Source organism: Micromys minutus (assembly GCF_963924665.1).
Source record: "Micromys minutus genome assembly, chromosome: 10".
Taxonomy (NCBI): domain Eukaryota; kingdom Metazoa; phylum Chordata; class Mammalia; order Rodentia; family Muridae; genus Micromys; species Micromys minutus.
In genome coordinates, this window is record NC_137979.1 from 12924534 (window position 1) to 12950283 (window position 25750).

Below are 25750 nucleotides of genomic sequence, written 5' to 3' on the forward strand. Positions count from 1 at the left end.
GTTGCCATGGTGACTTTAAAGCCAGGCTGCTGCCCCAGCACAGGCCTCTCAGTCTGCCCTCACTAGAAAACAACACCCAAACACTTTCCACAACCCCTCAAAGGTGAAACCCAAGGCTGGTCTAGAGGATGAATTATGGATCCTCCCTCTCCATGCCACGCAGCCAGTCCCAGCTGCTCACACACTGAGGAGAGACTCTAGGTCCAGCTACAAGCAAGAAGACCTAGCTGGTCTCCAAGCAGTGTCTCCAAGTCCCCGAACCTGTGACATCTGCCCCAGGCATCGTCAAACACAAAGGCCACTATGGCGAAAGAGGAAGATGAGGAGAAGAAAGCAAAGAAAGGGAAGAAGGGGAAGAAGGCCCCGGAGCCTGAGAAACCCAAACGGAGCCTCAAGGGCACATCTCGGCTCTTCATGGGCTTCCGAGACCGCACGCCCAAGATCTCCAAGAAAGGTCAGTTCCGGAGTGCATCAGCCTTCTTCTGGGGCCTCCACACTGGCCCGCAGAAGACCAAACGCAAGAAGAAGGCCCGCACTGTTCTCAAATCCACGTCTAAGCTCATGACGCAGATGCGTGTGGGCAAAAAGAAGCGGGCGATGAAGGGAAAGAAGCCCTCGTTCATGGTGATCCGCTTCCCCGGACGGCGCGGCTATGGCCGCTTGAGGCCTCGTGCCCAGTCACTTAGCAAGGCATCCACAGCTATCAACTGGCTGACCAAGAAGTTCCTCCTCAAGAAGGCCGAGGAGTCAGGCAATGAGCAGGCCACAGTGGACGCCTGGCTCCAGCGCTCCAGCTCCCGAGTGGGCTCCCGCAAGCTGCCCTTCCCGTCGGGTGCTGAGATCCTGCGGCATGGAGGCCGGCTCCGCAGGTTCCCCCGCAGCCACAGCATCTACTCCTCGGGAGAGCCTGTGGGCTTCCTGCCCTTTGAGGACGAGGCCCCGTTTCGGCATGCAGGCTCCCGAAAGTCACTGTATGGGCTCGAGGGCTTCCAGGACTTGGGTGAATATTATGACTACCATCGGGAAGGCGACGACTACTATGACCAGCAGTCGCTGTACCACTACGAGGAGCAGGAGCCCTACTTGGCTGGGTTCGGTGGGTACAGCCCGGCCTGGCCACCTTATGACGACTACGGATACCCATCCGGAGACCCATACAACTACTACCACCCTGACTACTATGGTGACACCCTCTACCCCGGCTATGGCTATGGGTATGGCTACGATGACTTTGAGCCCCCATATGCGCCCCCATCAGGGTATTCGTCTCCTTACAGCTACCATGACAGTTTTGAGAATGAGGCCTACCCATACAGCTACTACCTGGATCCCTATGCGACTCACCACATGCCCTATCCACCCTACGACTTTCCATACGACACTCCTTATGACATTCCCTACTTTGATCCCTACGGGGTTCCCTATGCTGAAGGCATCTATGGCGGTGAGGCTGAGGCCATCTATCCCCCCGGGGTGCCCTATGTGTATCCAGAAGAGCCAGCTTTTATGTACCCCTGGGTGCCACCACCCATTATGTCACCCCACAACCCATATGCCCACCCCATGGATGACATTGCAGAGCTGGAGGAGCCGGAAGACCTAGGTGGAGAACGTCAGAGCACCTCCTTCCGCCTGCCCAGTGCCGCCTTCTTTGAGCAGCAAGGTATGGACAAACCAGCCAGATCTAAACTGTCCCTCATCCGAAAGTTCCGCCTCTTCCCACGACCTCAGGTGAAGCTGTTCGGCAAAGAGAAGCTAGACGTTCCCCTGCCACCGTCCCTCGACATCCCTCTGCCTTTAGGAGACGCAGAGGGAGAGGAAGAGGAGGAGGAAATGCCCCCAGTGCCCGCGATGCCCTACACCCACCCTTACTGGAGCTTCCTCACACCACGCCAGCGAAACCTACAGCGGGCCCTGTCAGCCTTTGGTGCCCGCCAAGGCCTAGGCTTTGGCCCTGAGTTTGGCCACCCAACACCACGCCCAGCTACCTCTCTGGCACGGTTCCTTAAAAAGACACTCTCAGAAAAGAAGCCCATTCCACGGCTCAGAGGAAGCCAGAAGGCCCGAGGAGGGCGGCCCCCAGTCAGGGAGGCAGCCTACAAACGCTTTGGCTACAAGCTGGCCGGCATGGACCCTGATCGGCCCAACACGCCCATTGTGCTGAGACGCAGTCAGCCACAAGCTCGCAACAACAACAACTCCCACGGCCCACCCTCACCCAGGCCTACACCTAGGACCCTCACCCACTGGAGTGCTCTCATCTCTCCTCCAATGCCTGGGCCATCTTCCAGCCCCGCCTCTCCATTGACCCCACCCTTCTCTCCAATCCTTTCCAGGCCTCCAAGGCTAGCTTCCCCCTACAGCTCACCTTATGGTTCCCTCCGCCAGCATCCACCGCCCTGGGCTGCACCAGCCCACGTGCCCTTTCCACCTCAGGCAAATTGGTGGGGCTTTGCTGAACCTCCTGGACCAAGCCCAGAGGTTGCCCCTGACTTTCTGGCCTTTCCTGTACCCCGGCCCTCGTTCAGGGCTTCCCGCAGTCGGAGGGCAGCTTATGGTTACCCCAGACCTTCCCTGATAGGATCGAGGAGAAGAGCCCATCTGCCCTCACCCCAGCCCTCTCTGAGGAGCCTGCCAGGCCAGGGCTACCACTCACCATTAGGGCCCTTGTCTCCTCAGCTGTCTCTCCGAAGGGGCCCCTTCCAGCCACCCTTCCCACCCCCTCCCGGCAGGCCTCAGTCACTTCGGGAGACCTTCCCTCTACGTCGAGCCTCTGGGCGCCTGGGCCCACCCCGCTCACCAGTGCTAGGTTCTCCCCGACCACCCTCACCACCCCCGATGCTGAAACACGGTCCCCGGCACCGGTCCCTCAATTTGCCCTCACGCCTTCCACGGAACTGGCGGCGTCTCAGCGAGCCACCTACCCGGGCTGTGAAGCCATGGGTACATAGGGCCTACCACCCGCCACCCAGTGCTGGGCCCTGGGGCGCAACCACGGGGTCTTTGGAGCACCAAGAGAACCAGAATGAACCAGAGGACTCCGAGACACCATGGACAGTTCCCCCGTTGGCCCCCAGTTGGGATGTGGATATGCCTTCTACACAGCGCCCACCTTCTCCATGGCCAGAAGGTGTAGGCAGCCTTAGAGGATTCTCCAGGCCCCCTCCTGTGCCTGAAAACCCACTGCTTGAGCACACAAGCCCTTCGTGTGAACCACGACCTGAGGACCAAGCCTCCACTTTAACTGGTATCTTCCTGGGTCAACACCATGACCCAGGGCCAGGGCAACTCACCAAGTCAGCCGACCCAAGCTTGGAGAATCCTGAAGAAGTGGTCACCCCAGAGGACCCTCAGCCACCAGCTGAGCCTGAGACCCTGAACTCAACACCTCCCAACAAAGCTGTTGTCTCAGAGAGGAAGGTTTTACGACTCAGTGCCTCATACCCACTGGTCACGCGTAAGCAGGCAAGGGCCACATGGCCACAATGGCACCGCTGGAAGACGGTGTCTAGAACCCCAGCTCCCTTGGATCCCAGCAGAGCCCCAGGGCCCTTGCTCAAAGCTGGTGAGCAGCTCCGGGCCAAACCTGGGCGGTTTGCAGTTGTCATGCCTCAGGTGCGTGGGCTGAGCTCGTTTCAGCGCAAAGGTCCTGATCCTCCGCAGCCTCCAGAGCATCCAGAGCATCCAGACCAAGACCCAGAGCGGGTTCCAGCCGCTCAAGCCTGTAGTCTACGCTGGCCGGGCCTTTGGTCGCCAGCAGATGCTCACTGTCTCTGGCCACGAATACATACCCGTTCCTCTCAATCCCACCTCCGGGGCCGTGGAGGTGACTGCCAGTCCCACAAGGGCCTCTGGAAAAAGACTGGCCCTCAAAGCTGGCAGAACAAGGTATGGAGGCACAAATCAGAGGGTGGGATTGAAAGTTCTGGTCCAGGAACCAGAACAGGAAGTAGCCGGAGGAGTCACGCACAAGCCCTGGCAAGAGGTGGTCTATGTGTGCCTCTGTCTCCCTACTGAAGGTGGGGAGAATTGCCTGGAACTTGCAGGGCATCTGGGGTTTGAACAAAGGAGTGCCCCGCATAGGCAGGCTTTGGATAAAAGGACTAGATATGAGGGTAGAGGCACAGGCGCCTACTGTCTGACGTCACTGTTGCAGAGTAGAGAAACAGACTTAGAAGCCAGGAGTCTGTGGAGCCCAGGCAGGCAAGCCTGTCTCGGGGAGTTCTAGACTGGCTGCCACAGACATGGAAGAAGGTGAGCCAAATGCTGGGTGGCCCTTGGAGGAGGTGGATGATCACTCTAGCCTCCCTGGGGACACCCAGAATGGGTGGGGCCAGCAATGATAGGCGGTATTTCTCCACCTCTTCAGACCGTGCCCCACGGAGCAGGCAGCAATTGGCTTGGCAATGGCAACTGGGGCAGCCTGGCTGCTGGGGGGACCCTGGCCCCGACGGCGGGTGCCCCGTGCTGTGTGGGCTGCAGCATTGCGGGAGCGGGGCACAGGGTGCCCAGGGGTGAGGGGCAAGGATGCCTGGGCCCTCCTCACTCTGGAATACGTGAGTGGCTAAATTATTCAGGGTCTGTGGCCACTGGCAAGCACGTGAGCCGATGGGTGGGCTGGAGGCCAGGGCCGGAAGGGTTGATACTCGCTGCGCCCTACTTAACAGCTCAAGGGCCTGTAGTATGCAGGCCCTCCTGTATCCTCTTTCTTTGCCTAGGGAGGGTGTACCGGGGAGGGAAAGGCCAGGGCTGCACAATGTACGCTCGAAGTTACACGGAGCCTTGCAGGTCCATGTGTCTGAATGTGCATGAGTGAATACCACGGGCAAGCAAGGAAAGCAGGTGTGTGCCAAGACTGAGCAGACATGGCACCCACAGCGGTGTGTGCCATCAGCCTACCCTTTGACTGTGCACACACACACACACACACACACATACACACACACACACACACACACACACACACACACACGTGTGCACACATAAGGAGCACTGTGGAGCTCCGGCAGCCCCAAGCTGACACTGGGACTCCCACTCTCAAGATCCTCAAGGTGGGAGGACCCTAACTGCTACCCGCTGGTACATTCAAAGCGGATGCTGAGAGTGCCTATCTAAATGTATGCCTTCAACCAAGCACGGGGTCCTGCACATAGCCACAGCATACCATACTGAAAGCATACAGGTATGTATGGGCACTATGAGGATGGCAGCTGCTCCCATACGGCAGTAAACTCATATGCAGTATCTACATACTTACCCTGAGCAGGAGCTGGCTCCACCCTGGGACAGCCTCCACCTTTGTCTTTCCAGGGGCTTTGTGCACCATGACAGAAGTATCCACTGAGCTGTCACACAAGGTGACACATGGGGTCTGTGGGGAGCACACTGAGAAGACAGAGGTGGGAAGGCGACAGACTCTTGCTCTTGTTTGTGTATGTGCTTGTGAACGGGATCTGGGTGTACTCACTTCCTGAGCAGGACACGTGTGGCTCACCAGCACGCTCAGCCTAGGATGCTTCACACACAGGCTCACGTGAACAGGAGCAGGTGCCTGGCATGTCCAAGCCAGAGTCCACCCAGGCCTCCAGCTTGTCCCCCATCCCTCTCTCACAGATGCACTCCATACGCAACCTGCCTTCCGTGCGGTCCCGTGAGCAGCGCAGGGAAGATGGTGTGGAAGACATGACACAGCTGGAGTGAGTGGATGGGGTGAGGCAGAAGGACTAGCAGGGCTCCTATATTCTCAGACTGGGTGCGGGGCTCCTCAGCCAGCGCTCTGGAAACTGCCAGAGCCTCAGTTTCCCCATTAGCAAATGGTGTCATCAAGTGTCACACAGGCCAAATGTGTGCAACCCAAAGCGTTAGGAGGTAGGCAGCCCTTGGTTCAGATTCCTGCCGTACCATTTACTACCTAGGCAGCAGTGGATGTATCAATCACTTCCCTGCTCTGTGCCTCAGTTTCTCATCTACAAGGTTTGGGCGGCGGCTGTGAAAATACTGGCAAGTGTCTGAAATCTCTAAAGCTCTCCAACCATAAATTATCAAGCCTTATGTTTTCTGCCCCAGTGTCCAACAAGGTCCCTCGAAAGCGGGTGTGATGTTTGCCACTCCATTGGAGGGATGAAGAAACTGAGGCACAAGATGTACTATCTTGCCCAAGTTTCATAACGGGTCAGTGGCAGAGATGATCCCAGACACACCTGACCGAGACACCATATCGAGGAGGGTGGAGCCTGTGCCAGGACTGGGACCCTCACAGTACCACCTCTCTGTCCTTCTAGAGACCTCCAAGAGACTACTGTGCTATCCAACCTAAAGACCAGATTTGAGCGAAACCTTATCTATGTAAGTCTGGGGCTCACCAGCAAAAGGGCCTGCTTGGATTCTAGACTAGGGGTAGTCAGAAAGATGGAGAAACCTGTGACCCCAGAGCTACAGGAGAGAGAGCCTGAGGCCTGGAGCCACTCCCCTAGGCATATGCACCTGTAAGACTTTTAAATGATTTATTCATTTTTGTTTCATGTATGTTGGTGTTTTGTATGAAGGTATCAGATCCTTTGGAGCCGGAGTTATAGATGGTTATGAGCTTGCCATGTGGATGCTGGGAATTAAACCTGGGCCTTCTAGGAGAGCAGTCAGTGCTCTTGAACACTGAGCCATCTCTCCTGCTCCCACCTATAGGGCTTTAATAATTTGGGGGCACATGGGCTCCCTGCTTCTCTGTTCCAACAATCAAAAGCAGTGGTTTACCTTGGCAGGGGGAAGAAATGCCTGCAGCCTGGGCCTGGCCATGAATAAATGAGGTGGTCAGGAGGTTACGATACTGTCATGATCTGATTAAGACTGTGGGGCTTGGATCACTCCACATTCACACTTCAGTCTGTGCATAGTATGGGACTCCATTAGAGCACAGACCCTCTTGGGCTGTAGAGGGCTTGATGGTAGAATGAGGCCAGGCAGCCAGATTGGTAAGGGACCCCTTGCTCAAAAGCACAAAAAGGGGGCCACGAGGGGCCACGATAACCTTGTCGCTGAGGTCACTGTCTACTAACAGACCTATATCGGCAGTATTCTGGTATCGGTGAACCCATATCGAATGTTTGCGATCTACGGGCCAGAGCAGGTGCAGCAGTACAGTGGGCGTGCCCTAGGAGAAAATCCCCCGTGAGTATCTATGGGATGCGGAGGATGTTGTCCCGGGGTATTCCAGGCCCACTTCTGAGCTTGGTGAGCTCCTGGATGCCTTTCAGCCATGCGGTGAGTGAGAGTAAGCAACCCACGACTCAGCTCAGTTCCCCACCCCCAGGCATGGTACAGTCCCACTCTAGAGACCCCTGTAGCTCTGTCTGGGGATGAGGAGGGGGCAGAGCTGGCTGCTGACTGAACAGAGTTACCCTTCTCCCCAACCCCTGGCAGTCTTGGGACTGTGGAAACTCACTGTCAGAGACAGTGACACCTAATGGCCTGTCTTGCCAGGCACCTCTTTGCAATTGCTAACCTCGCCTTCGCCAAAATGCTTGATGCCAAACAGAACCAGTGTGTCATCATCAGGTGAGTTGTGCTCAGGTGGGGGACAGATAGGGGCGCCTTAAGCAGTATGTTTGAATCCAGATATCTAGATGGTGAGATGCGAGCCTACTATGTACCTGGGAAGAATACTGAATGCATCTGAGCCATTGCATGGCTCCTGGGTTGGAGGGAGCATGGAGCAGCCAAGGGGAGCTGATGTTCTGACCCTGTGTTCTGCCAGTGGGGAGAGTGGCTCAGGAAAGACCGAGGCTACGAAGCTGATTCTGCGCTGCCTGGCTGCCATGAACCAGAGACGGGATGTCATGCAGCAGGTGAGACCTACCATTCAGCCATCATGTGATTTCCCTGTCTGCTTAGGATCCCAGCACCCTTGCTGAGAAAGCCCCTCAATAGACCAGGACCTTGTATGTGCACTTGACTGAAGAGGCAAATTTCCAGATAGGCCAGCAAAGGTGGCCATCAGGTGTCCACTCAGAGGCGACACCTGAGTGGTCTCAGTGTCCAGGACCATAGGTTCTCAAGGTTGCCAGCCCTCGGCTCCTGAAAGGTAGCAAGTGGCTATAATGATTCAGCCAGTGGCCATCTTGACATGGCCTCTTAGAGATTGACCCAGGCCCTCTCCGCTCTGGGCGGTTTTCAGTTTCCTCTGTATGGCAGGGAGAGCCCATGAAGGAGGCAGGGAGAGAGGTGGGCTCCATGAGTTCTTCATTGGGCCAAGTGGCTTCCATCTGCCTCTACAGAGCCTCATGGCCTCTCTGGGAAATTGCATGTTTGGGAAGAAAAATCACCTGCCTAGTGCCCCCAGATGAGGTAATAGGGCAGTAATTTATATTCCATGCCAAGAGGCATGGAGAAGAAAAGTGAGGGTATATGACATCTTAGGCCTAAGAGTTTCTGGGCCAGGCACACAGTATGGGGACACTGGACAGGTCAGATCTAGGGTCAGTTTCAGGCATGGCTGAATCTAGGGTCATTACCAATGGGCATGTTTTGTTCCACCCCCATACACTCCGGTCAGTAAAATGGTGTTTTATGGTTCCTTCTTCATTTCCAAAAAGTCCAACTCATGGAATAGCTTTGGTCATGTATCCCCATTGGACCCAACCACACAACATGGGCCCTTTTCTTCACCACAATGTTTGTAGGCCCTAGCCCATGAGACACTCCCTCCTGAGTTTTCTGGCTTCACGTCCTGTCCTATGCTGGGTTCCAGGAGTCGAGAAGAGGTCACACAACCTCTGGAACCTTCCAGGGTCTCTAGACTAAAGGACAGTATAGAAACAATGCCCTGCTGAATTTGACTATGAGCAACTGCAAACGGCCCCACCCTCTGGAAACAGAAAGGTGCTGCCACCACTCCGAGGTTACAGGTGTCATGTCTGTGGGAACTGGGTCCCCAAACTACTTCTCCAGAAACCTTTTTCCTAAAGACATACTAAGAGTATGTTCACTAGGCACTGCTTGGAACCCACTCTTCCAGATTTGGATGCCCTGGGGACCCCACAGCACCTCTCTACATCCCAGTTTCTGGGTTTTCAAGACAGCAATGGTGGTAGAACCTATGTATTGGATACTTACATGAACAAAAATTAGGGCGTGGTGGCACAGACCTATTGTCCCAGAGACTAGAGAGGCTGAGATAGGAGGGTCATGAACCCAAGACTTGCCTGGGCTATGTCATGAGATATTTTGCCTCAAACTGAAAAATAATGAAAGGCTGGGGATGGCACGTGGCTCAGTGGCAGAGCATTTCACTAGCTCAAATGAAGCCTTGAAGTCTATACCTAGCACTGGGGTAAAAAGGGCAGAGTAATTGGCAAGGCCAAAATGTCTGGCACACAGTGGGTGCTTATAGCTGGGTACCACAGTTAGCTATGATCACCCTGAGTAGTTCTGCTTGTGAGATGCTAGACTCCTTGATTTCACCCATTTAGAGAACTTTTGAGGGCTTAGCCCACTGCAAAGACTGGGATTTAAGTGTGTTCATCTACAGAGCTGGTTTCCTACAGGGACACAGATAATACCAGGGAAATGTACTTGTTGAGGCACCGAGGACCAGGAGGAACAGAAGTGTACAGGGGCTCTCTGAAAGAGGAGGGAAGAGCATGCAGGTGCTTCAGGCTCAAGGATCAGCAGGCCCAGATGTCCTGAGGCAGGGATAGACATAGGTGGACTGGTGAATGGGGGGGGGCACACTGAAGAAGGGGAGGCAGGAAGCAATGAGATAAGACCTGGATTCGGAGGATGGAGCAGGACTGTGGTTAGCCCTGATAAGGTAGGTGCCAAAGGGAATGGGTTCCTCAGAACAAGTAGGTGACTGTGCTGAGCCTAACGGAAGATGTAAGAACAAGGAAATGCAGAGAGGAACCTGAGAGATGGACATCGGGAATCAGTTATGAGGCAAAAAGAATAATGCGTGCCTGGGCCTTGTGGCAAGCACACACCCCTCCCTGAGGCCGTGCTTCAGTCCCTTGACCTTGGATCCTGGAAGCTCACAGGATTTACCACAGGGACCTAAAAGGGTCTACCAGTTTCTCCACAGTCCAAGGCTCCTGGCTTCCTGGAGGGAGAGGTGTCTGGTCTTGTTAGTGAACTACTTTTGTTGTCTCTTGTTCCCGCTCCGGTTTCACCAACGCCTCTGAAGATAAAGGTATGCTGGCATGTGTGTATGAGTGAGCCACAGTTAGGATGGTCAGAGAGAGGGAACACAGGGCTTAGAGCTAACCATGTGGGTGGGGATGTGAGGAACAGAGAGGAGACTCTGAGGTTCTATAAGGAATCTACTTCAGGTCACCCCTCCAAAGAGAAGGTTCCCTGGGAGGGCCTTTGTTTGGGTATCTAGAGTCATGTCTGGAACCCAGTGCCCATCTCTCCCCAAACCTCTCCTTCCTGGTGCAGATCCTGGAGGCAACACCTCTCCTGGAGGCCTTTGGTAATGCCAAAACCGTCAGGAATGACAATTCCAGCCGCTTTGGGAAGTTTGTGGAAATCTTTCTGGAAGGGTAAGTGGGGCTGTGGCAGATGCTTGGAGTCTTGGTGGCCCACAGCAGCACCCAAGCAAGGCTAAGGGGGTCACCTCAGTCTCCAAGACCTGACTCTTCTACCCCAGGGGTGTGATCTGTGGTGCCATAACCTCTCAGTACCTGCTGGAGAAGTCAAGGATTGTGTTCCAGGTAGGCAGGCCAGAGGCCTGTGTGGCACCAACACTCAGAGCCTGGCTTGGGGTTGAACAAATGTGTGTGTATGTGTGTGTGTGTGTGTGTGTGTGTGTGTGTGTGTGTGCTGCAGTAAATATTAAAAAATAAAAATGGTCTATCTCTTTATCAGCCCCGAGGTCTCACTCCTCAGACCTGGTTTAGTACGAAGCCGCACACACCTCTATTGCCCGTTACAAGCCGGATCTCACTTTCTTCACACAACTCCCTTCCCTGGTGGTTTTTCACCACCTGGTGGTTTTTCACCACCTGTTTTCTGCCTCCGTCCCAGGGTGTTCGTTCACCCCAAAGCCCATTCAACTCTACAGCCCGATAGCTTTTCATACAGGTTTATATGTTCAGTTCTCAATCCACAAACCCTCTATACAACAAGATTACATCAAATAGACAAAGATACAAACTGCCCTTCTATATGAGATACTAGACCTATAAAATCCTTAATGTTCATAGCTGTTTAATGCCAGTTAAGCCCACCTAGATTTAGCTGGTCTTTGTGGACTTCCATGTTGGAGTTTCTTTCCCCCCCTCGTCCTCTGACCTCCTCAGACCTCTCTTCCCCCGTCCAGTCACTGGCTCTCCTTTATTTTACTAATTAAAATGGGAAGGTTCAGATGAAGTCACCTCTTGAGTATATGACTGAGCAGCCCTTCTTGGGGAAGTGGAATTAACATTAAAATACGAATGGCTGCAGGACAACCCGTGTGTGTGTGTGTGTGTGTGTGTGTGTGTGTGTGTGTGTGTGAGAGAGAGAGAGAGAGAGAGAGAGAGAACTCTGTGCATGCATACTGTCTATGTCCCTGTGTGTTGACGTGTTTTTATGTGCACACCTGAGCCATACTAAATGGCTGAGGGGGTCACTCTTTTCTGTATCCACCTTGCCTCCCCTGCAGGCCAAAAATGAGAGAAATTATCATATTTTCTATGAGCTGCTGGCCGGGCTTCCCGCCCAACTGAGGCAGGCCTTCAGCCTGCAGGAGGCTGAGACCTACTACTACCTGAACCAGGTGAGGATGTATGAAGCACCCAGCTCTGTGGCTCCAAAGACCCCCCCCCCAAAACCCCACAGCTCTGAGCTGCAACAGGAACATCCGCAGAGATTTTTCCTCTCTTCACAACCAATGTGATGGGACAACATGTCCCCTCTCTGGGTCTCAGTTTCCTCTTCTGGGAAATGGGGACAACATAGCACCTCTAGGTAGAGGTGTGGATGAGGAATACACTCGATGGCTTGGAACTGGCCTATAGGCCATCCTTCACCAATGCTGGCTATGGTCAAGTGGCAAGCCCCTGCTCCTCCTCACAGTCTCTCCTGGGTCCCCTTAGAACCTCCTGGAAAGCAGGGCCGATGGGACCTCATCTTGAGAACTGGACACTAACCCCAGCCCCTGTCCCAACCAGGGTGGGAACTGTGAGATCGCTGGTAAGAGCGATGCAGATGATTTCCGCCGCCTGTTGGCTGCCATGGAGGTGCTCGGCTTCACCAGTGAGGACCAGGACAGCATCTTCCGCATCCTAGCCTCCATCTTACACCTGGGCAATGTCTACTTTGAGAAACATGAGGTAAGAGGCGCTCAGAGCCTCTCAAAGAGCCAACAAAGCTCGGCCTGTGCACTTTCTCTCTGATTACACAATGCATGCGTGTTTCTTCTGCCTCTGCTTGGGCTTCTTCTTCTTTTTTTTTAAGATCTGTTTTTATTATTTATTATATATAAGTACACTGTACCTGTCTTCAGACACACCAGAAGAGGGCATTAGATCTCATTACAGATGATTGTGAGCCACCGTGTGGTTGCTGGGATTTGAACTCAGGACCTCTGGAAGAGCAGTCAGTGCCCTTAACCACTGAGCCATCTCTCCAGCCTGGCTTATTCTTTTCTCATGATATCTGAGAATTCTTTATATGTGTTAGAAAAATCAGACAGTTATTTATAGATGACTGAAAACCTACTGCATATGTTTTGATTTTGCTTATTCTAAGTTTTGGTATTTTTCTTTGGAGGAATTGTCATGAGATTATTTTAAAGTTATGTTTAAGCAGTTTATCTGCCTTTTCTTATACTTTGTGGATGTTTAAGTCATTTTGAGAGAGACCTATCTCTCTAGGCTGGGGATATAGCTTGCTTGATAGGGTCCTTGGGTAGAATACAAGAATCCCTCAACTTGATCCTGTCTTCACATAGAATCAAGTGGGTGCTGTACATCTGTAGTGGAGGAAGGGAGAACAGAAGTTCAAGTTCATCTCAGCTACACACTGGGCTTGAGCGTAGCTTGGACTTTGCCTTAGTTAGGGTTTCCATTGCTTCAAAGAGACATCATGACCAAGGCAACTCTTATAAAGGAAAACGTTTAACTGGGGCTGGCTTACAGTTTCAGAGATTTAGTCTTTATCATCATGGCAGGATGCAGGCACACAGACAGGCTTCCTCTAACAAGGCCACACCTCCCCCAATAAGGCCACAGCTCCTAATAGTGCCACTCCCTATGGCCGAACGTTCAAGCACAAAAATCTATGGGGTGGGGGGAATTCCTGTTCATACCACTACAGACTTCATGAGCTTCTGTCTCATAAACAAAGAAGTAAGGATCGGCAAGATGCTCAGCGGGTAAAAGCACTTTGGGGCCCTCATGGAGGAAGGACATAAGTAACTCCTCCAAGTTGTCCTCTGACATCCACCCATGCTATGCCGTGCCATGCACACCCATATATAAAAACACAACAAATAAAAAATTGGTTAAAACAAAAACAAAAACCTTCTTTCTGGTCGGGCAGTGGTGGGCAGTGGTGGGTAGTGGTGGGTAGTGGTGGGTAGTGGTGGGCAGTGGTGGGTAGTGGTGGGTAGTGGTGGGCAGTGGTGGGTAGTGGTGGGTAGTGGTGGGCAGTGGTGGGCAGTGGTGGGCAGTGGTGGGTAGTGGTGGGCAGTGGTGGGTAGTGGTGGGCAGTGGTGGGTAGTGGTGGGCAGTGGTGGGTAGTGGTGGGCAGTGGTGGGCAGTGGTGGGCAGTGGTGGGTAGTGGTGGGTAGTGGTGGGTAGTGGTGGGCAGTGGTGGGTAGTGGTGGGCAGTGGTGGGTAGTGGTGGGTAGTGGTGGGCAGTGGTGGGCAGTGGTGGGTAGTGGTGGGCAGTGGTGGGCAGTGGTGGGCAGTGGTGGGCAGTGGTGGGCAGTGGTGGTGTGTGCTTTAGTCCCAGCACTTGAGAGGCAGGAGCGCATAAATGTCTGAGTACAAGGTCAGCCTACAGAGCGAGTTCCAGGACAGTGAGGGCTACACAGAGAAACCCTGTCTCAGAATGAATGAAAAAATAAATAAATAAATAAATAAATACTCATTTGTTTTATTAAAAATAAAATAAATCTTATAATAATAATCCATTGTAGTAAAGTGAGAGATAGGAATCCAATTGATTTTTATGTTTAATAAAATGTTTATGCAGTTGTGCTTACCCTGATTTGAAAAACAGGTACTTATTAAGCATACAGTTGCCAGATATATTTATGCCTGATTCTAGACCTTAGCATGCTGTTGTTTTCTTGGTTGTCCTGTTTTCTTTGAAATAAGGTCTTGCTATATGGTTCTCCTGCCTCAGCCTTCTGAGTTCTGGTACTGTAGGCATATGCCTCTATAGCTGGCTGTTGCTGGGAAGTCTGTCTTTTAAACCTTATGTCTGTGTGTATGTGTGTGCTGTGTGTGTGCAAGTGCTCAAGGACATCAGGGTGTTTGACAGTTAGAGATGGTTGGGAGCTGAACTCAGGTCCTCTAGAAGAGCAGCACATTCTGTTAACTGTTGAGCATCTCTCTCTCTCTCTCTCTCTCTCTCTCTCTCTCTCTCTCTCTCTCTCTCTCTCTCTCTCTCTCTCCCCCCTCCCCTTCCCCTCTCCCTCTCCCTCATTTTTTTCTCCCTCTCCCTCCCTCCCTCCTCGTTCTTCTCTGTCTCTCTGTGTGTCTGTCTGTCATGGAGGCTAGGGATCTTCTTCCATTGCTCCCCACCTTATTTTTGGAGATGGGGCCTCTCACTGAACCTAAAGTTTACCAATTCCAATGAACCAATCACTGAGCCCCTGGAATTGTTCTGTCCCTTCGGTGTGGGGATTAAGGGTAAGCACCACCATGCCTGGTTTTTACCAAGCTGGGATCTGGACTCAGATCCTCACACATGCACAGAAAGTATTTCATCCAGGGAGCCACCTCCTCAGCCCAATTCCAGATCTTCTAATGGGCATCATCTCCGTGTAGTGCACACTGTACCTGTTTTGTTTCGCATATTTATTTTGATGTTGAGGATGGAACCTAGGACCCCACACATGCTAGGTGAGTGTTCTCCTGAGCCACGCCCTCACACCAGGCTGATTTAATGTCTGTATTATGTTTCTTTTACCCCAGAGAGCATCCTCTACTTCTTCTCCTGGCTTTCTCTGGTATTCTAGCTTGTTTCTGCTTTTATGAGAACTCTAAACTCAGACTTGCCGCCTGGTGTTTTGCATAGACTGATGCCCAGGAGGTGGCCTCAGTGGTGAGCGCTCGGGAGATCCAGGCTGTGGCAGAGCTGCTTCAAGTCTCTCCTGAGGGCCTGCAGAAGGCTATCACCTTCAAAGTGACTGTGAGTCTGAGGGCTCTGCATCCTATCAAGGGCCTATTTATTACTCCAGGGCCACGGTTCCCCCTGTCTCATCACTTCATAGGTCTCCTCCCAGCATCTGGAGAGGCAGAACCTCACTTCAAGCCTCTGTGTGGCTTTCCCGGCCTTGATTACCTTATGCTTATATTCCTGTCAGTGTGGCTGGAGTGTGTGTATCTGGAGGGTGGGGGGAGGGGGAGAAACAGGGTGGACACAGACAGATGTGTGACATGGTCACCTCCAGAAAGCTAAATCAGTGCCTTCTCTAAGGCCTTCCTCTTCCCCTGATTGAATGGCCAGGTGCAGAGAAAGCAGTTTGTCCCACCTTGGCCATCACTGAGCTTGAGATCACTTACCCATATCTCCAGTGTCTCTTTCCCACCCTCCTAAACCCCCAGCCTCCAGAGGCTTCCTGAGGCACTGGCCAGCCAGCTGTCACTCAAAGGTCACTTTCTTCCCAGGAGACAATCCGAGAGAAGATCTTCACACCCCTAACAGTGGAGAGCGCCGTGGACGCCAGGTAAGGCTGTGCCCTTCCGTCCTGACTCCCAGACTCACAGCATCTCTACCCTGATCCCGCTCACCCTCAGCCCAACATGGCCTCTGCTCCAGGGATGCCATGGCCAAGGTCTTGTATGCACTGCTGTTTGGCTGGCTCATCACCAGGGTCAACGCTCTCGTGTCTCCAAAACAAGATACGTTGTCCATCGCCATCCTTGACATATATGGCTTCGAGGTAGGGCTCAGTGGGGCCAGACTGGGCCTTGCCCTTGGAAAGCTGCTCAGCGAGGCTGGTCGGGGATAGTGTGCTACAGATTTATGTCACCATGGCTCTGACATGTAGCACTGGGGAGCCTTCAAGCTCTTACCTCGGCAGGTCATGGGTCAGAGGCAGCTTTCTGGAAGAAAGAAACATTCCCAGGTGAAGGAACAGTATCTGTAGAGGTCGGAGGCACGGGGGTGACTTTTTTTTGAGGAGCCAGTGTTATTGTGGGAAGACTGCTATATTCCATGAGGATAACAGAGAAGGGCTGGGTAAAACATCCATGACTATAGCAGACACTTAAAAAGTGATGTTGTTCATAAAGCCACATCAACCAGAAGCCATGTAAGGCAGGTGTTCCCAGGGTCCCCATTTTACAAACAGCCAGAAAGTGGTAAATCCAGGCCTGGAAGATGTCGTGGCTCAAGCTTTGGGCTCTTCCATGGCCCCCATCTGGCGTGCAGAATACCTTATGATCTCTATGGTCAGAATCCAGCTTTTTGAAACTGTAGCCATGAAATGCAGCGAGGGGCCTGGGCTTGGGCACATAGCACCCGTGGTGGGGACAGACGGGCTGCTGACCAAGGAGGAACCAGACCTAACCTCCATCTGCCTGGCAGGACCTGAGCTTCAACAGCTTCGAACAACTGTGCATCAACTATGCCAACGAGAACCTTCAGTACCTGTTCAACAAGATCGTCTTCCAGGAGGAACAGGTATGCCGCCTCCACACTCCTGATTGTCCATCCTTGCTGGTCAGGAGCCTTCCTAAAGACACAGAGGGACAGCATTAAAAGCAGGAGTAGCACGCATGAGGCCTATGCTTTGGAGGGAAAGATGCTGGGCTGCCGAACCTAGAGAAGAGTCCTCACGGGACCTTTCTAAGGCTCTGCTGACTCGTGAAGTCAGGAAAGGAGGCTCTGAGGGTTCATCTCACCCTGCTAAGATACTGGCTCCATGTAACAGGAGGCAGAGCACAGAGATAGGTCAGCCTGGGTGGAGGTGGCTGAGCCCACACTATTCACAGGAGGAGTACATCCGAGAGCAGATGGACTGGAGAGAGATCGCCTTTGCTGACAACCAGCCCTGCATCAACCTCATCTCCCTGAAGCCCTACGGCATCCTGCGCATCCTAGATGACCAGTGCTGTTTCCCACAGGTGAGCCCCAAATGCTTCTGTGGTCTGAGTCCTAGTCTGCTTGACTCCCTGTTCGAGTCCACCCCTCTGCACTCATGTCTGGAGCAGGAAATGTAGTGTTAGGACCTCATCATCTCCAGTCACCTGGAGTGACTAAGAATGAAAGTTCCAGATGAGGTGGCCTGCGTTTGGGCCCAATACTCTGATTTTTAAAAAAATTGTTTATTCATTTTAATGTATTTGGGTATACTGTGGCTATCTTCAGACACCCCAGAAGAGGGCATCGGATCCCATTACAGACGGTTATGAGCCACCATGTGGTTGCTGAGAATTGAACTCAGGACCTCTGGAAGAGCAGACAATGCTCTTAACTGCTAAGCTATCTCCAGCCCCTCCTGCTGTGACTTAAACACAGGGTACTATGTCAGTATGAGCAGCAGGGAATTGGCTGATTCAGCCACAGCTGTGGGTCTGTCTTCCACAACTCAGCCTCTCACGACTGGGCCATTCTTCTCCAGCACCTCTTAGGGGAGCAGAACAGTCCAGGCTGGAGAATTTGGCACTGGACTAGAAACAGGTGCCCAAGCCCCCCCCCCCCGCCTCCCTCCCCTACAGGCCACAGACCACACATTCCTACAGAAGTGCCACTACCACCACGGCGCCAACCCACTCTACTCCAAGCCGAAGATGCCACTGCCGGAGTTTACCATCAAGCACTACGCGGGCAAGGTCACCTATCAGGTGAGAGTGGAGGGAGCTAACACCGCCTCAGGCCCTGGGCCCTGCAGGCTGGAGACAGAACCACCATGATTCCAGTTCTGGACCAGCAGCCCTTTATCTGTATGGCCTTGGGGAAATTGCTTAAGTTCTCTGAGTCTGTTTTCTCATCTGAAAAAAAAAAAATGGGACTAATTATGTGAATCTTCTGGAGTAGATATGAGATGTAGGGTAGATTTGGTTACTGGTACAGGAGTCATTGTTATCCAAGTCATGACATTGGATTTTAAGCTTCTGTCTCCATTTGGGCCTACTTTCCTCATCTGCAGAATGGGTAGAAGGAAGTGAGGCCTAGTATGGATAGTATCCCTTCTGGAAGAGTGATCAGGGTGGCGTGAATAGGGAGGGGCCAGGCCAGAGGGGAGAGCCCATTCCCTGTTAGGACAGAGGTGGACGGAAGTCTAGTAGATGATGAAGGACCACAGAGCACTGGAAACACGCCCTTACTGCATCCTGGACCAGTCAAAGACCCACCAGTCTCCTTTGCAGGTGCACAAGTTTCTGGACAAGAACCATGACCAAGTGCGCCAAGACGTCCTGGACTTGTTTGTGCACAGCCGCACAAGAGTAAGCCAGCCTGATCTCGCACCTGCTCCAACCCCGTGGTCCCTGCCCACATTCCTGTACCTACTGCCCCTTACTTGGTCTAGCCTCCACCAGCTCAATCCCTGGTTCTCAGTCCAGGAAAAGGGAAGCCCCCCAACTCTGTCTTGCTCTTTAAACTCACCCTTTCTCAGCCACCTGCCACGCCTCAGTCCCTCCTGAGACCCTTCCCACCTGGCTCACGATGTTAACCAGAACAGTCAGAGCCAGACTAAGTTCTGAATTCTTCATTTATACTTGGAGCCTGACACTCTGGAGAGTGCATAGGCCAAAGTTGAGCCCCATTGTCCATCAGCAGGAGGACCTATGACAGAGGATGGTTGCCTTTCCTCCCCTGTGGACCTTCCCTTTCCTGAACAGGGTCAGGTCCTCAGCAAGAGCTGTGCATTCCCCAGAATAGAGGGAAAAGCAGCTTTGTTGGGGACTGGGTCCCCTGGGAGGTGTTGAGCCCATAGGCAAGCCAGGATGGTGGGATATCTATGGTCAAGTTGTTTTTTAGAACCTTTCAGTCCAGGGACTTGACCCTTTCCCTGTCTGTCTGTCACTGGCTTCCAATATCCTGACCCCTGCAGGTGGTAGCACACCTCTTCTCCAGCCACGCTGCGCAGACTGCCCCTCCGCGCCTGGGCAAGAGCAGCTCCATTACCCGACTCTACAAGGCTCACACGGTGGCGGCCAAGTTCCAGCAGTCCCTCCTGGACCTGGTGGAAAAGATGGAGAGGTGGGTTGGGTGAATGGGCAGAGTATCCAGCATCACCTTTACCCTGTGGCCCTCAGAGCATGAGTGCCCTCTCTCTCTCTCTGAGACCTCACGCAGCCTCTCCTGCCTCTGCCCAGGTGTAACCCTTTGTTTGTGCGTTGCCTGAAGCCCAACCATAAAAAGGTGAGACCCCCGGGAAAGCCAAATTCTTCCCCCTGTGAAGCGTGACACTGAACAAGTGGCTTGGCCTCTCTGGCCCCCTACCTGCCCACTGCAGGGACTCCTCACCCCTGAGAGAGCCTTTGTACCTAAATGGGTGGTGTGCAGATGGCTTCTCTGGGAATTCTTCTAGGAACCTGGTCTCTTTGAGCCTGATGTGATGATGGCACAGTTACGCTATTCGGGGGTTCTGGAGACCGTGAGGATCCGCAAGGAAGGCTTCCCAGTGCGGCTACCATTCCAGGTGTTTATCGACAGGTACTTTCACTGGGTAGTTCCTAACTATACCGACTCCCCTCTAGACCCCCACAGCCTAAGTAACATAGGATCTGTCAAGCACTGTTGTTCAGGCTGTATACAAAACATGTTAGGGTCGACATGGGAAATATATTTGTTTTGTCTCCTCCTCCTCCTCCTCCTCTTCCTCCTCCTCTTCCTCCTCCTCTTCCTCTTCCTCTTCTTCTTCTTCTTCCTCCTCCCCCTCCTCTTCCTCTTCTTCTCCTTCTCCTCCTTCTCCTTCTCCTTTTCCTTCTTCTTCTTCTTCTTCTTCTTCTTCTTCTTCTTCTTCTTCTTCTTCTTCTTCTTCTTCTTCTTCTTCTTCTTCTTCTTCTTCCTACTACTAGTACTTCTTTACTTACTGGGTGGTGGTTCAAACATGTCACAGTGTGCGTGGAGGTTCCAAGACAACTTTTAGGAGTCAGTACTCTCTTTCCATCATATGAAAAACATGAGTCGCCAGAGAATAAACTCAGGATGTGAGTCTTGGTGACAGGAGCCTTCCTTTCCATAATTTCTGTCTGTATTAAATCCCTCTAGGGTGATTTTTAATAATTATTAGGACAAGTTCCAGCAGAAGGCCAGTAAAGGGTCTTGTTCTGCTGAAATAGATGACAGCTCTGACACCTTGAACTAGTTTTGAGGATAGTATTGTGAGCAAGCCACCCACTGGACCACACCTCCTCGTCATGGGGATGGGATAACCTCAGGTTCTCAGGCTGAGTTTGACTCTTCAGGTACCGGTGTCTGGTGGCCCTAAAGCTCAACGTGCCAGCAGATGGGGACATGTGTGTGTCATTGCTGAGCCGGCTATGCACAGTCACTCCAGACATGTACCGTGTTGGGGTTAGCAAGGTGAGTCCTGAAGCCCCCATGTTAGTGGTACCCAAGGGATACCCCAGACATCTCAGCTTAGGATGTTAATCCACCTCAGCTCTACCAGATGCCTCCTACCCCATGTCTGGTAGACCTGTACCCTAGCTTTTGCTGCTCCGAACACCCAGCCAAGCTCTGGGAGGCAACAGTCTCTTCTCAGTTTTTGCGGGATATCCATTGCTGCCTCCCACCTCCAGCTCTTCCTCAAGGAGCACCTGCACCAGCTACTGGAGAGCATGAGGGAGCGAGTCCAGCACCGAGCTGCCCTCACCCTGCAACGCTACCTGAGAGGTTTCTTCATCCAACGCCAATTCCGCTCCTTGCGGCGGAAGATCATCCTACTGCAGAGCAGAGCCCGTGGCTTTCTGGCCAGGTGAGGCCCACAGAAGGGGAAGTCTCTGGTGTCCTTCAGGCTCAGAGGAGCCTGGGCTCAAACAGCAAGCTGCCTGTCTTTGGAGGCATGCAAACTGAAAGAGGCATCCACAGGAAGGATGACTGATTCTCCAAGTCACTGTCCTCTGACTGTGGTTCCAGCCAAGAGGGTATTCCTGTCACCCACAAACATTACCCCCCCCCCACTATGGGTAGCACATGACCATTGTGAGATCAACCCAGGCCCCGTCACTAGATTTTGTGTGTATTGGGCTCTGTCTCTGACCCACATTGAACTCGTTTACTTTTGAGACAAAGGGTCCTGGGGTGAAAGGTGAGCCGTAGCAAAGACATCCCTGATCCCTGGTCACCCTGTGCTCTCCTTACTGACTCTTCAGACAACGCTACCAGCAGATGAGGCAGAGTCTGCTGAAGTTCCGTTCCCTGGTGCACACCTACGTGAACCGCCGCCGCTACCTCAAGGTACAGGCCCGCCTGGGTTGGGGCGCACTTAGCTCAAGAGGACCCCATCCCAACTACAAGTCCCTGCCATTCCCCCCTCCTGAACTGGGTAGCTGTGGCTCCTCTGAGGCCAGTTTCCTGGCATGTCCCTTGGAACATAGAGAAAGGCAGAAGGAGAGGCTGTTTGGAGTGACATAGCCAACCCTGGGCCATAGAAAGCTGCAGACAGGGCTGGCACCGGGTGACTTGAGTCTCTTTAGTGTGGTCTAGTTAGTATTTAGCTCACTAACAGTCTTGACCTCTGTCACATAAACCAACTGCCAGTGATAAATGCCATTTCCAAAGCTCGGAAGGCATGCAAGGTTTCCCAGAGTCCTGCAGATGCTCCACTTGGCACCTCCTCCCATCTCTGGCTACGCCTCTGCCTCTCTCCCTTGTCACTACCCCAGTCCTATCAGTGCCACCAGGAGCCTTCAGGCCACAGGCCCTTCCCTACTGCTCGCGCCTGCCCCGGCTGCCTGTGCCCTGACCATTTGCTCTCCTGCAGCTGAGGGCAGAGCGGAGGCGCCGGGCACAGGAGGCATGGCTGCGTGAGCAGGAGGTGGGTGCAGAGTCCGAGCCACAGCAGGGGACAGGGAGGGAGACCTTACCAAGCAGGCAAGGTGTGGCAGCTGTCCCTTCACCCCTTGACAATCCCCTCAGGAGCTGAGCAAGCGTGAAGTGGTCCCAGTGAGACACCTGGAAGTGCCAGCTGAGGTGGCTGGGCTCCTGCAAGTGGCAGCAGGTGTGTCATCTCTACCAGCGGGGGGCGGGGGGGCTGGAAGAAGAGAGCAGTCACTACATGCTTGCACTGTCTCCAGGCCTCAAGCCGTCCAGTGTGCCCCGAGTAGCCGTTGTCCGGGCTCCTAGGCTCCAGGCTGAGCCCTGTGTCACACTTCCCCTTGACATCAACAACTACCCCATGGCCAAGTTCATCCGATGCCACTTTAAGGTAAGGGCTGGCACAAGCAGCCTGTAATGGGCACAGACACTCAGACCCTGCCACAGCTTCCCTGAAAGCTCTTACAGGTGAACATGAGCCTGTTGGAAGCCCTGGGCCCCTAACAGTAGTGAGACTCTCTTGGACTCTGGCTGTATTGTGCCAACCAGCCTGGAGAGTCAAGACCTGACTAGGATGTGGCACAGGACTCACCTCTGTGTCCTGTCCTCCGAGAAGGGCCCAGCAGAATTGCTCTGCCTCTCTAGTCGCTCGGTGGACCATAGTCTCCCTTCACCAGACCCTTGGTTTTTTATCTAGGTACTGGAGTGGGAAACCCATTCCACCCCAACACAGATATGTCTGTTGTCCCCAGTATTACCTACCATGGCCTCCTTGTGTCCCCAGGAATCCTCCTTTGGGATGCTGACAGTGCCCCTGAAGATGCCTCTCACACGGCTGCCTGTGGAGCACCATGCAGAAGCCATAAGTGTCTTTAAGCTAGTACGGGATCTATCCTAGTCCAGGTTCAAGTGCATAGCCCTACCTACATATAATACCATGTCACGGGAGCCCCTGCCCCTGGGCATCAAGTGCATAGCCTTATATGATGGAGGTTACAAGCTTCCCCATCATTCCTTGGACATCCTCCTCAGTCTTCAAGTCCAGCTCCTGAGTCCCACACCTCTTCTTGAGAACAGAAGCTTACATCAGCATAAATATCTGGCCCCCCTCCTGAGAGCCTTTCCCTGAGTTATCCTTCTGGGGATGCCTCAGAGGCTCTCTGGCATCTTCTAAGGACTCCCCACAGCTGAGGGGAACAGTCCCTGTTCTGACCCAGGACCACCAACAAATACAGAGGGGAGATCAGAGACTGGAAACCCAAATGAAGTCATGGGTACAGCTAGGCAAGCCACAGAAGGCAGCCTGGAGGAGGAGGCATTGGAGATGAGGAGAGATTACCTATTAGGAAAGGCAGCATCTTGGTAGGAACAGAACAAGAGAGAAGGAGGGAGAGGCCAGTGAGGGGTAGATTGCAGGCCTCCAGATCCCATTCCAGCAAAGAGCTGGTGGGAGGTGCTCTGGAAGGTGCTTTCTGGGAGTGATGTGGTCAGATCTGAATGCTAGAGAACCCTCTGGACCAAGTGGAGCCTGGAGGAGGCCAAGGTTACAAGAGGGCGTTGGCAATTAGTGTGGGCCACAGGAGATTCATGGGCAAGAGAGGAAGTCAGTGTGTACTTTGGGTCCTCATTTTCCTGCTGGTTCTTTGGCAATGACTAGTAGTGTGATGTTCAAATACAAGGGACTTTTCAGTAGACAGCAGAACATGACAAGAAAGTACGTTGGAGGGCGGGCAGAAGCCCACGAGAGTCTGTTTGTTCTGTGCCCTAGATTCTGCGTTTCATGGGAGACCCCCACCTGCATGGCACCCAGGAGGTGATCTTGGGGAACTACATTGTGCACCAGGGGCTTGTGGAACCAGCTCTGAGGGATGAGATCCTAGCCCAGCTGGCCAACCAGGTGTGGCGCAATCCCAATGCCTACAACTCCAAGCGTGGCTGGTTGCTGCTGGCTGCCTGCCTAAGTGGCTTCGCACCTTCCTCACACCTTGACAAGTTCCTGCTCAAGTGAGTGAAAGCCAAGGGACAGTCAGTGGCTAGATAGGAGCTTGGAAGTCAGGCTGGTGGATGCTTTTGTGTTGCCAGAAGACCTGCATGGATGGCAGCCAGAACTTGCAGTCACTTCACTGAACCCAGAGCCAAAAGAGCATCTGGCTTTACTGCAGTGGGGCGGGGGGTGGGGTTAGGTCAGAATGGATGAAGACCGACAGAACCCAGGGTAGGGCAAAACGGGAGTGTGGAGAACTGAGAAAACAACAGACAGGACTTAGGAGGAATACAGCTGGACACAAAACGATCTGGACTTAAGTCCCAAGCTGAATTCTGTGACTTTAGGCAAGTTACTAAACCTCTCCAGGCCTTGGCTTCATCTCCTACAAATGGAGGGTGATGACAGCAATCACTCGACAGTACGTGTTAAATATACAGAACAGAGATGAACATCAGGCAAGTGCTGTGTGGGCGTGACCATGATGGCGAGGCGCAGGGGCTGTGAGACAGTGCACCAGCCTGCCACATGGCCCAGGACCAGCACCTGTCCTTTCTCTGCTGAAAATGAGGGATATTAACAGGACCTACCTGTTACCAATGAACACCAGCTTGTGAGGAACCTCTCCAGGTCAGCATGCAGAAGGTGGACATTCCTCAGCCAGTACTATGGCTGTGGTGACTCCAACAGCAGGGTAGGGCCACTGACTGCCTGCCTTTGTGGGGCCTTCTAGAAAGCAGGACCCTAGTTCCTCTTGGGGCAGAATGGGCATGAGAAGGACCTGCTGGTGTGCACAACTCACTGGCCCTGAGCTGAGCTGGACCCTCACAGCCATTTCTTACACAGATGGAAACTAGGAGGTCAGGCAAAGAGCCAGTGGTCACCCAGACTAGGGAGTGAAGGGATGGGGGCAAAGCCCTCCAGAGCCCAGTTTCTAGCCCATGCTTAGTCACACAGCCCATCCGAACACGACTCTGTCTTTCCACTTCTGTGCTACAGTGGATACTTCCAGGCTAACCTGGGTGTTGCAAGATATCTATTTGATCAGAGCAACAGGAACCCTGAGATTGTATTATTTACTGAAGAAAGTGTTTTTAGTTGTGGTGTGCCTCAGCCTTAGCTCACACCTGTAATCCCCCTGGCTGGAATACAGACATGCCCTTCGTACACCTCTTTAATCCCAAACAGTAAAGTTAGTTTGTAGAAGCAGCCATTGTTTGAAAGTGATGTCTAAGTGAGTGGCAGACAGTGATGACTCAGAGGAAGATTTGACAGAATAGGATATGCCCAACTCACACAAACACACACACACACACACACACACACACACAGAGAGAGAGAGAGAGAGAGAGAGAGAGAGAGAGAGAGAGAGAGAGAGGGAGAGAGAGAGGAGACAGTTGTACAGAGACAGATTTAAGAGAGAACAAGCTAGACACAGATAAAGACAGAGCAGGCCAGAGAATGAGCAGAAGCTAGATTAGAATAGATGCTCATCATTAGTCTGAGGCCAAACAGAAATTCAGGAGAAGCCCAGAGAAGCCAGATTGAATCAGTCAGCTTGGAGAGGAGTTTGGACCAGAACAGCTGAGTTAAACCAGCCAACAGAATTCAGAAAGAATTAGAAAG

General features: G+C 52.9%; 1 protein-coding gene across 1 annotated transcript in view; it reads left to right on the plus strand.

The window, feature by feature from the left end:
- Positions 1-303: 303 nt before the first annotated feature.
- The window catches only part of MYO15A (myosin XVA), a gene marked incomplete at both ends in the record, with an annotated part of 52379 nt that continues 26932 nt past the window's right edge, over positions 304-25750 (plus strand). The window contains 28 exons of the mRNA XM_080924068.1: positions 304-3888; positions 5614-5696; positions 6282-6345; positions 7055-7164; positions 7477-7551; positions 7751-7841; positions 10429-10532; positions 10640-10703; positions 11636-11749; positions 12144-12305; positions 15223-15336; positions 15816-15874; positions 15967-16090; positions 16738-16833; positions 17145-17276; positions 17871-17996; positions 18522-18599; positions 19208-19356; positions 19473-19518; positions 19688-19812; positions 20568-20685; positions 20904-21079; positions 21477-21561; positions 22088-22141; positions 22243-22324; positions 22401-22531; positions 22925-23020; positions 23909-24144. Of these exons, the coding sequence (XP_080780194.1) occupies positions 304-3888; positions 5614-5696; positions 6282-6345; positions 7055-7164; positions 7477-7551; positions 7751-7841; positions 10429-10532; positions 10640-10703; positions 11636-11749; positions 12144-12305; positions 15223-15336; positions 15816-15874; positions 15967-16090; positions 16738-16833; positions 17145-17276; positions 17871-17996; positions 18522-18599; positions 19208-19356; positions 19473-19518; positions 19688-19812; positions 20568-20685; positions 20904-21079; positions 21477-21561; positions 22088-22141; positions 22243-22324; positions 22401-22531; positions 22925-23020; positions 23909-24144 (6479 nt within the window). The remainder of the gene's footprint in view (positions 3889-5613; positions 5697-6281; positions 6346-7054; positions 7165-7476; positions 7552-7750; positions 7842-10428; positions 10533-10639; positions 10704-11635; positions 11750-12143; positions 12306-15222; positions 15337-15815; positions 15875-15966; positions 16091-16737; positions 16834-17144; positions 17277-17870; positions 17997-18521; positions 18600-19207; positions 19357-19472; positions 19519-19687; positions 19813-20567; positions 20686-20903; positions 21080-21476; positions 21562-22087; positions 22142-22242; positions 22325-22400; positions 22532-22924; positions 23021-23908; positions 24145-25750) is intronic.